This window comes from Lolium rigidum, chromosome 7 (assembly GCF_022539505.1).
Source record: "Lolium rigidum isolate FL_2022 chromosome 7, APGP_CSIRO_Lrig_0.1, whole genome shotgun sequence".
In the NCBI taxonomy this organism is placed as follows: domain Eukaryota; kingdom Viridiplantae; phylum Streptophyta; class Magnoliopsida; order Poales; family Poaceae; genus Lolium; species Lolium rigidum.
In genome coordinates this window covers 60874023-60885227 of record NC_061514.1, presented here as the reverse complement: position 1 = coordinate 60885227, position 11205 = coordinate 60874023, and the positions used below count along the sequence as shown (strand labels likewise).

Sequence of the window (11205 nt, the reverse complement as noted above, 5' to 3'; positions counted from 1 at the left end):
CAGAGGTCAGAGGGAGGGAAGGTAGAAGTAGCGATGGTGATATATCGGAGGTGGAGACACCCGGGACCCTGATGGCTACAGTTTTCATAGAACTGCCATTAGTGGCCGGGTTCCACTATTAATTAGTGGCCAGACAGCATCGATTCAAAGTGAATTTTGCATTTTTGCTTGTTTGTAGATGCTATTCCTCCTACTGATCCGAGTTTTTTTTGTTGTCATTTTTACATTAAAATTGCAACCTACCCTACGATGCAAGGTGGTTCAGCTGACTTGATTAAAACTTAACATGACGTATTTCCGGCCGGCCGTGTTTCGTCAAGAGTGTTGTGTCATTATGTGTACTGTATTGGTGAAGATGGATTTATCATTTTCGCCATCAGTTTCTGTTTCGATGGAGCTACACATCAGCGCAATCGGTGTCACACGACTTCTCTTATCAAATGGAGTCAGTACAGTATACCTTTGTTCTCCTAACTATAAGATGTTCTGCGAGCTTACATTGAACTCACAAAACGTAAGGATATACTGGTATTTTCTGGCGTTTGCCCTACACTGCTTGATTGTGTTTTTGCTAGGTACAAGTACAATTTTGTGGCACATTGAACGGAGTCAGTGCAGAGCTCTAGCTAGAGCGCAACCAAATTTTAGCACAGAAAAAGCTAGCCCTCGTATTTACTAATGAGCACACAAAAATACTATCAGAACCAAACCCAAGCACATGCTGCGCACCGATTACCCTAACGCGATTGAGCAGGTAGGCAAACGACGAGGTCTTCTTGGTCGTGATTAAAAACAAAGCGAGTGCCCTTTTTACTTACACCAATGCCGGGCGAGTCAGCAGATAAAGTGAACGTGATATAAGCGCATTGTTAGATGGCGACGGCGAATCAAACCACACTACAAAGCTGCGGCTACCGGCTAAGCTTTACACCTGGAAATTAGCCAAGATGCAAATGAGAAATAAAAAAGGAGCTTATCATTAACTTTACTACTCTCTCCGATCTAAGATAATTAACTCCACTTTATCTCGATACGCATGCAAGTATTCTAGAAACTTAACTAGGTACATATGAATCTAGATAAAATAGAGTCAATTAAGGGTGTGTTCGATTCGACCAGTAGGAATTCCATTCCATTCCGACGTTATTGAACGGTTCGAGGAACACACCGGTTTTGTTTTCAGTTCAGCTTTGAAATCGTACAGCGAAACGGAACAGCCTAATTAAACATGTTTTTTTTTGTCCAAATCAAAATCAACACATGGCAAAAAGAACCCTTCCCTGCCCGACCTCCATCCCGTCGGCGACGACCTTCCATCCCCGGCTACAACGTCCTTGGCTCTGCCCTGCCGTGCCAAAATCAGAGGCAAAATCGGAGGAGCACGGCCTGGCCGTGGCCACGCGTGCTAGCGGCCGCTGTCGCTGCGCGTGCCTAGACGCCGCTGAGCGTGCCTAGTCGCCACCGCCGGGTCCTTGTGATGCTGCCCCGCCTGGGAGAGAGAGATGGAACATGAGCGAGATTAGCGAGAACGTCAAACTTTTTATTTTTTTGGATGTGTGAAGCGATGCTTAGCGAGCTGTTCCCCAGATTCCACCGATTTGGCCGAACGAGTTCATTTCGCATTTTGGATGTATATTCCGTTCCTAGAAACTACTTGGTTCTGTTCTTTTTGCCCAACCAAACACAGGAGCGGGTGTTAGGTGCGGAATCGTCCCGTTCAATTCCTCATAATTCAAAAACCGAACACACCCTAATATGGATCGGAGGGAGTACCATTTTAGATATGTTCGGTTTCATGGGGTTAGAATGGGTTTGAGGCATATTGAGGGTGATCGAATCCCATCCAAGTTAAAAATTTATGTGATCCTCTTCAACTACTCCAATCCACTTGGAAAGTGAATTAACCGAACAAGCTCTTAGGGTAATGTGCTTGGAGAAGAAATGGAGCTAAGTACGATAAAATTGTGTCATTACGGTAGAAATTCATAAACAACTGCTCGCATGAAGGAATTGATTAAATGCTACTCATCCAAACCTTCTATTTTTCTTTCTCTCCCTCGGTCTCTCTCGAACTATCTCCGGGGTGAACCGGAGCTTCTCCTGTCGGCAATGCCGTGCAGCGAGGGCAAAGGGATGTCGCTGGCTTTAGATTTAGGTTTAGTTTTTGTTTAGTTTAATCAACTCAATCTAGAGTAATTTCTAGTTTTTATATATGTAGAGTATTTGTAGTTAAAGAAAATATATGGAAAACGAGGATGCCTTTTTTTCATTGGAACGGAGGGCGCAGTATTCTCGTGGCCCGATCCGACTCGAAGAATGAAGAGTTAGAAGACAGTCATTCTTACCGCGGTGATCTGATTTTGTGCTTAACAGCGAGCCTACAAAAGAAAGGTTGTCTATGACCGTCGACCGAACGACGGCCGGCGGCCCACCGCCACCGCTCCCAAACCCAGCAAGGTAGCGAGTAACCAAACTAACTAAATCATTAGGCGTCGCTGCTGCTTTATGGCTTTGGGGCGAGGCTTTGCTCAGATCAGTGTATGCTCTCCCGGATCCTGTACAACTCGTAGGCTCGGCGTGCCACCTGCTCGACGGAATGCCTGACTCGACACACCGCAGGTAAGCACCCCACTACGAACCCCATCCAGGAACTTGTTTAACTGAAATTCAGCAATTGCGCGCGGACTCCTCTCTTATGAGTTATGATGACATGATCGGAGGAAATTTTAGAGTTTACACGGGATAGCTGCATTCTCTGACTTATTTTTTCTTACACCAGAGAGCAGCTTCCATATCAACTACTGTACTAGTACATTACATGGCTTAATATATATTCCGAGTCATCTGAAATCTAAGAGCTAGCCCCGCCTGTTGTAGATCCTATCACCTCTACCTTTGTGGGGTTCATGCGTACTTGTCATCTCGAGAGCAACTGTGTAGTGTGTGCGGTCTTTCTACTGGGTTCTGCTGTGCGCCTAGTTGGCTCCACCGTTGTTCAATTGTTTGTGGTGCTGTTAAAAGCCCTTGGATCTCCGTGAGTACTCCTTTATGAGCCTGGAGAATTCAGACTTTTCGTCCTCCAGTAATCTCGACGGCGTGTCGTATTCTATAATTCTTCCTGCTCGTCACAAAGTAGTACATGTTTTAGCGATGTGGCAGCTAAGTCCAATAAAATGTAGAGAAAATGTCTATGATAGTCGATGAAGTAGCTTACCTTCGCTGAAGACAAGAATCAGATCACTGTCGATAACCGTGTGAATTCTGTGTGCCACTGTCAGCACCGTGCAGTCCCCAAACTCCTCGCGGAGTGTTTGCTGGATAATTGCATCCGTTGATGAGTCAACTGAAGCAGTTGCCTCATCGAGGACAAGAACATTGCTTCGCTTTAGTAGAACCCTTCCCAGGCAAAACAACTGCCTTTGTCCAACGCTCCAGTTTTCCCCATTTTCGACAACTGCAAGAGAAAATCTCATTTGATCATCGCAATGGAGATACCCATACTCTCTTAGCCGCACTAGTATGCTGTTGTACACAACAACAGTGCTATTACCTGTTGAGTCCAGCTTCTTTGGGCTTTGACGAACTATGTCACCAAGCTGGCATTTATCCAATGTCTGGCCAAAAGAAATGTATACTACTGGTCAAGTAGAGGAAGTACACCGTTCAGATCTTTTAATGATTACCCTTTTTTGGGTAGTTCCTCCTTATCTTTTTATTCATTATATAGATATGTTTGAAGAATGGAATTGATCAAGTTGCAATCTATATGAAATATCACATCAGCTTCTGTTTGCTAATTGTAGTTATAAAAGAGACCAACCACATATGTTTCCTAGGTTATATATATCAGCAGTTTTGACCTTTCATAGATTGGCATAATCATGAGATCACATTTTTCAGCAAAACTGTTATCCATATTTACATTGTAACATGGACACTATTGGTAATAATGAGCAATAATACGAGGTGTTATCTCTTTTGGACAGGTTATACTGTACGTAGTATAATTTACCTCCCTAATCATTAGGAAAAATATAATTTGACTTATTTACCTCCCATATGTGTTGATCAGAATATTCATTCAGCGGATCAAGATTTCCTCTCACTGTGCCCTCAAACATGGTTGGGTCTTGTGGGATGATGCTAAGTCTGCCTCGTAAATCATGCAACCCAATTTTGCTGAGATCAACATTGTCAATTTCAATTGTTCCTACTCTTGGTTCGACAATCCGGAAAAGCGCTTGAATCAAAGTTGACTTTCCACTGCCAGTACGTCCAACAATTCCTACCTTTTTCCTTCCTGGAATTGTACATGATATATTTCTCAAAACAGATGGAAGATGCTCTGCATATCGAACCTGTAAAATAAAATAGCCACATTAAATGGCTTATTTTGAGCATGCCATGTTCTGAGAAATGCAAAAAAAGAAGAGATATATTTTAATTAAAAAGCGAGAGCTTCCCATTTTGTTCTGATAGAACATATTTTTTTTCGAAAATGGGCTCTTTATTACTTGCTCTGATAGAACATATACAAACTGTTATAGCTTTAATGATATGAGTTTTTATCCAGAACGTATTTGTGCAAGCTGGTTTACTTTGCTTTAGAACATATGTTAATTCGGGTTGGAACTTACTCAGTAAGTTATATTTTTATACTTACAAGGCCTGGGGTGATAGAATTTGTGTTATGTTGTACACTGTTCATAAGTTATAAATCACAGTGACATTATGCATACCTCCAAGTTTCTTATATTTATAGTGCCATCCTTTGGCCAACTGTTTGGGGGCCGGTGATCATCAACTATTAGAGGAGCCTCACTAGGAATCCTTGAGTACTGCATTATTCTTTCAACCGAAATCATTTTATTCTCTGTATTGCAAATGTTCCAGGTTATAGCTGACAACTGTCCATTGAGGTTCAGGGCATATGTCACTGCAAGTCCAGCAATGCCTGTACATACAACTATGTCAGTTTGGAGGCCACCAGAAATGAGTGATAACAAAAAATCAATGATAACTTTTGTGCATACAACACTTACTTGGATTTATAAAACCTTCGGGAAGACTCACTAGCAGAGTCAAAGAAAAGGCAAAAACAAAGTTAGATAGCATGTTTAGCCTGAAGCAAAGCCACTCTACTGCTGAGATGTTATGGAACCACGGTCGTGAGTGGTTGTTCACAAGGCTGATGTTTGCTTTGTTGAAACGGTCTTTTTGTCCGTATGCTCTAATACTTGCTGCACCTGTAAGTGATTCCGCAAAGTGGTGGAGTATTGGAGCCCTTTGAATTTGTGACAAGCGAGCCAGCTCTCTTGCTGTTGGTATGTAGTACCGCTGCATGTCACAAGCAAAATATTAGATTCACTGCTTTTGTGAAAAGAAGATCATTATCAAGGAGGACAGTTCACAATGGCTAATTTATTGTGCAGAATTAACTTGGTGCATACATTTTATGGCTAAATAATTTTGCATAATTAACTTGGTGCATACATTTTATACGGACACGTTAATTCTAGTGCAAAAGTATCACTGTCCAGAGCTCTTACTTGAAACACATAACAGATTGCTGTCACTGGTATAAAGATGGCAAAAACTGGCCACGCGACCTGGGACATAACACCAATGGTCCCCAGAAGTTGTATAACTGAAAATGCGCACCAACCAAGTTTGTTTGCCATTTCCAGATCTAAAACACTTTGGTCATTGGAAACCTGTTACATTGCACAGTACACAATTGTTAACTTGAAGGTGTGTGTGGGTACAACACAGTAAAAAAATGGTGTAGGGGTAACTGAATACCAACCCTGTTTAGGATTCTGCCAGTAGGTGTGGAATCAAAGAAGGACATGGGAGCACGGAGGATGCAGTGGAGCATATTCTTGAAGAACTTCTCAGCTGTTAGTAGACCAACAAGTGACACAAGCATTGACCGACCCAGAACACAAAATGCACTTCCTATAGATAGTGCTATGTATACGGTGAAAAGAAGGCCTAATCCAACTCTTGGGGTGGTTGCTGATGTTGGAGGACACGCCCATGCCATCCAATAGTTGCTTGCTACCTGGAATATTTGGAAGAATGACTGTGCAGCAACTATTACAGGTGCTAATGCACCACCATGAACCGCCTTCAGGTATGCCCAGTAGACCTTCTTGCCAATTCCTCCCTTTTCTCGTTCTTCATCTTGTGTTAGCCTTCCCTTTTCATTCATGCCTTGTGAGACATCATGTGCAGACTCTTGTTTGATTATGCCCTGAATTTGATCATCAGTATCATTTTCTTTCTCAAATTCATCATCACTATCTGCTAACTTTTGGCTGTCTGTTGACAGAATTCGGCTAGAACTCTCGGCATTAATGACAGACTCAATTGCCTGGCTATGGGCTCCTACTATGGCTTCAAATCCTATGTTCTGTTGAAGGAGATCATCGAATTTTCCTCTTTGCACAATCTTCCCATCCTGCATGACCTATTGATATGTACCCCCTTGGTTATTTTACATATTATTAGCAGTACTAACATACGTGTAGTATTTGCAAACAGAGGTGTTTTTGATACTTACTAGTATAAGGTCTGCAGCTGGAAGAAATTCAACTTGATGGGTCACATACAATATTGTTTTGTCTTTAAGCATTCCCATTAGGCAATCCTGCAGAACAATATAGTAGTTCATTCTATCAGCATTTATGCAGACTGTAGAATAATAAGGAAACATAGTGACATTTATCCTGTTTAAATCATATGCGACTTAAGTTTTGGAAGATAGCTGATCAAGGTAAAAGGATGTGAACATAGATACTCATTATATGGTTTTGTGGACACTAACTAAACAAACCTTGAAAAGTTGGCCTCCAGTGTGAGCATCTACTGCACTGAAAGGATCATCGAAGAGATATATATCTGCATCCTCGTATACTGACCTTGCAATCTGAATCCTCTGCTTCTGACCACCACTCATGTTAATTCCTCTTTCTCCAATCTCTGTCAAATCACCATTTGCAAATAGCTCAAGATCTTTAGTCAATGCACAAGCTTGTATTATCTTTCGATACTTTTCCTTGTCATATGGGTTTCCAAACAGAATGTTGTCTCTGATGTTCCCAGACAGAATCCAGGCTGTCTGGGGAACATATGCTTTTCTTCCACTGATCCTCACAGTCCCAGCTAGCTTCGGCATCTCCCCAAGTATGCATGATAATAAACTGGATTTCCCAGAGCCAACCATTCCACAGATAGCTACTTTCATCCCTCTCTTTACCTTTAAATTTACATCTGTTATAGTTGGAGACGAGTTCTCAAATTCCCAGCTAAATACTCCATGATCAATCTCCACATCGTAGTCTGTGTCACTTCTTGGTACTTCTGTAATTGTGTCACATTTCAATTCTTCTTCCTGGAGGTATTGTGCTACTCGATCAGCTGAAACTTTCCCCTGAGCAAACACCGAAAGTAAATCGGGAAGTGTGAATATTGGATCTTGTAGCATCCGGAACGTTGCGAGAGCAGACAAAACAGTACCAGCTGTTAAAGGAATTCCCATCAATATACATGTACCAAATGTTATGGAGGATATGAACGCAGGGGACCCCCAAAATATGAATGTTGTAAAAGCTGACAACCTTACAGATTTCCACAGCCAATTATGCTCATCTCTTCGTAATGCTTCTAGCTTTTGAAGGTACTCTGTATCCCATGCTTGAAGTTTCAGTATTTTCATGCTTCTAAGTACTTCAGTTGTTGCCTTCATTCTTTTGTCTTTAGCAGTCATGATCTTTGATTGCAACCTTTTCTGCAGTCTGGTTAGAGGAATATTGCAAGCCATTATTGCCAGTGTTGCTGCTAAACCAGCCCATGCTCCAGCCCCTAGGTTTTGATAGAGAACATAGACTGCTAGAGAAAGCTGTATGGGCAACATCCAGATGTAGTTGATGTACCATATAACATCAGTTATCCTTTGTATATCTACACTCATGTAGTTTATGATCTCTCCACTTGTATGCTTCTGCCTTGCAGTGCAGGATAATCGGAGCCCCTTTTGATAGATCTGGGATATCAAAGCAGCTCGTAGCCGCATTCCAAGCCGTCGAGCTCCAAAAATCCACTGCCTCTGAGATACTGTCTCCACAACCTTAGCACTGAGGAATGCGGCAGCAAGAAGATATCCTTTATTGAGTCCATACTTCCTCTCTCCCCCAAGGAACTTCACCAAGTTATTAATCAATGATGGTCCAACATACGATGCACATGCACATAAAATTGCAAATGCTGCATTGATTATAGCTTTTCTTCTTATAAATAGGAACATTGCTCTATAGATTGATAAAGTACTTAAACCATGCCTGCATTTAACATCTGCGACGATCCTCCTAAATGAATCAGAGAGTAAATCGGCAAAGTCCCTTGCATCAATATCTGGTACATCATTCTTATCAAGTGGTTTCTTGTATCCGATAGCAAAGAGAGGGTTCATCCAGGAGAATGTGACAAGGTCAAGAACACTTGCTCTGCTATACAGGCATGTCCTTTCAGTTTCTGTCTGCTGTCCTGCGGATGGACTCAATAGTGGCTCTGTTATGCTGCTGTTTATTAAGGTAATTCCTGTTTTTCCTCTGGCAGAAATGAAAAACAGACAAGCGCAGTTAGCAAGTGTGAACAGGTCAACCAATTCTGCATACCCTATGTATTGATGATCTGACAAACTGAGCCTGAGATCAAATATCACAATGATAACTGATTGCATAAAGTTAAATATCCACCATGCCCGAATTGTGAGTGGATGCTTTGCAGATTTTGTCTTATCTAGACTGAATACTGCTAGTGACAATATTATCCATGATAGCACCTGTAAACCTTCACCCAGAACAAAAGGTGGGTACTTGCAACCACTTATTCTTCCTTGTAACTGCAAAAGCAATATCCTCAGGACATGACTGGCTAATATAAGCAGGCAACAAACTTTGCTTGCTTGATATGAGACACCCAGCTTTATGTCTGCATTCTTTTGTTCCTGACTAGAATGCTTGTTGCTTTCAGGAGTTGCGGTCTTCAATCTCTGCCTGCACCATCTGATTCTCTTGAACAGAAACTGAGCCACGATAATTGTGATAAATACCAGTTGTATCAAAGCAAAGGTGCTCGTCCAGAAACAAGGTGAATATATTTCTGGCCATTTTCGCAGGTATTGTGATATAGTGGAATCTGCAACGATGCACAGAAAATTTGTGTGTCAGAAATCAGTAACAGAATAGGTTATTTATCCACTTTTCATTTCCCTTATTTCTGGCCATTTTCCCAGGTATTGTAAATTTGTGATATTGTGGAATCTGCAACGTTGCACAGCAAATTTGCGTTGCAGAAATCAGCGGCGGAATAGGTAATTTATCCAATTTTCGTTTCCCTTACGAATAGGACGGACGAGCTACAGTTATGCTACTAATGCTCAAGTAAATAACAAACAACATGTTTTTATGAAAAAATGAAATCGGAATCCCCCTGGATAAATCATTTTCACGAGGATTCTCCATGCTAATTTACTACTAGCAACAGTGCATACCCACAAGATAAATACACACATTCTCCTGGTATGCTGACTGACAGGAATATTCCTTAATGACACCATAAATGTTTTCTTAAGAGACTATGGTACTGGCAGGTGAAAATGTCGAGAAAAGTATATCTTTGTTTTCTGTTTGGAGGTTGCATAGGAGTGTTTCTTAGTCAGAGTGATACAATCTTTTTTGCAAAAAGGATATAAGGATGAAGATGGAAAGCTGATCATTGCCCATGACCTGCCATCAAAATTTTGCTAAATTTTCTTTACGGACATTTTTTTTGCAGAGGACATGTTTGCAAACGAATGTCACTCTTCTGCAGTTCTGCTCCATGTTGGAATACAAAAAAAAACCATTTCCAAGATGACACAAAATTTCTTACAAAATCCTTTCATTTGCAGGAACTTAGAAAAAGCAATGCCAGAAAGAGTGGTGGGCGAAGGAAAGCCATGCATTGCAGTCGACCCATGGAAACATCTCCCAGGAGAAGAACCGGACGGGGTTGTATGCACGGACCTTCCAGGGGATCGGTTACGCCTTACCTGACGAATCGTCGAGGAAGCCGGCCCCGGGGAGGAACATCTCGTGAATCCTTGCGAGAGCAGGCAAGTGCAGGCTCCACCCTCCTTCCATGGCACAGTGAGGCCAATGAGAGTGCGAGACAGAAGGAGAGAAGAATGGGAGGGAGAGGTGGCGATGGTGATATAGCGGTGGTGGAGAGAGCCCAGACCTGATTGATGGTTACAGATTTGGCCCGTAGTATCTAGCACGCCGTGGCAGAGGGTCTAGGGTAGGAAAACACACAGTTTTCACCAGACAGGCCAGGCCAACACCATCCGTTGAAAAACTCCGCCAACTCCTGCATCATCATGGTGCATGGATATGTATGTACTATGTATGCATAATTCCATTTTTTTTTTTTTTGAACAGGGGAAGGTCCCGAAGGACCTAGAGCATCTTTTCATTGTCAGCAGTGGTGGTACAAATTACAAAAAGGGTCCAGGAAAAGTAGGAAATTACAAATCGACCCACACATTTAGCACAAAGGACCTTTGACTGAAAAGTGAAAACGCGATCGAGTCCAGCTCCGGTTCCACCACCGAAGAGCTCGCCGGAGCCAACCTCCATGCCGCCGGGGACGAAACCACTTGGGGCACGGAGGCGGGAGCTAACTCCGTCGAAGCTGAAAGGCCTCCGCTGCGGCATCATGGCCTGGAGATTGTTGTAGACCTGCTTCCGCCGGCTGGAGAACACTGTCGCCGCCGGCGAAGGAGGAGGGAGTAGTCGCCCTACGACCAGTTCAGATGACTGCCAATCGAGGACAGCCGTGTAGAAACTCCCGGGAGGTGCTTCAGATATCCCCCGGCGCAAAACCAGGAGGAGGCATACGGAGATCTGGAGCATCCCGCCGTTCTTGCCACCACGGCGAGCACCGAGCAGGAGGCACGAACCTTCAGCCGCCCTGGATCTGCACATAGCTGTAGCCATGACCCCGGATCCTAGATCCAGAGCCCTGACCACATCTTCAAGCTTATTCTTGGACAGGGAAGAGGAGATCTTGAGCAGCAGCCACCAGCACCACGCCGCCAGCACCACTAGGACCTCCATCACCGGCCACCCGTCGCCGCTTGGAAGTGCGGAAAGCTCACCA

General features: G+C 43.0%; 1 protein-coding gene across 1 annotated transcript; it reads right to left on the bottom strand.

Moving 5' to 3' along the window:
* Positions 1–2696: 2696 nt before the first annotated feature.
* On the bottom strand, positions 2697–10226 carry LOC124679403 (putative ABC transporter C family member 15). The gene is made up of 11 exons (XM_047215166.1): positions 10097–10226; positions 6839–9201; positions 6566–6652; positions 5807–6472; positions 5550–5714; positions 5043–5337; positions 4740–4954; positions 4053–4358; positions 3551–3614; positions 3215–3454; positions 2697–3118 (listed from the first exon to the last, which is right to left on the bottom strand). Exons 1-11 carry the CDS (start codon positions 10185–10187, stop codon positions 3015–3017), a joined length of 4596 nt encoding a protein of 1531 aa, XP_047071122.1. The 5' UTR covers positions 10188–10226; the 3' UTR covers positions 2697–3014.
* Between the last annotated feature and the right edge of the window lie 979 nt (positions 10227–11205).

What these genes read in the sequence shown, in the direction of transcription:
- LOC124679403 (XM_047215166.1), bottom strand. Translation starts at nt 10,187, where the DNA reads ATGGAAGGAGGGTGGAGCCTGCACTTGCCTGCTCTCGCAAGGATTCAC. An exon ending in CGAAGGTTTTATAAATCCAA is followed by an intron (nt 4,955 to 5,042) that starts GTAAGTGTTGTA and finishes TTGTATGTACAG; the next exon opens with GCATTGCTGGACTTGCAGTG. An exon ending in GATTCTTGTCTTCAGCGAAG is followed by an intron (nt 3,119 to 3,214) that starts GTAAGCTACTTC and finishes TGTGACGAGCAG; the next exon opens with GAAGAATTATAGAATACGAC.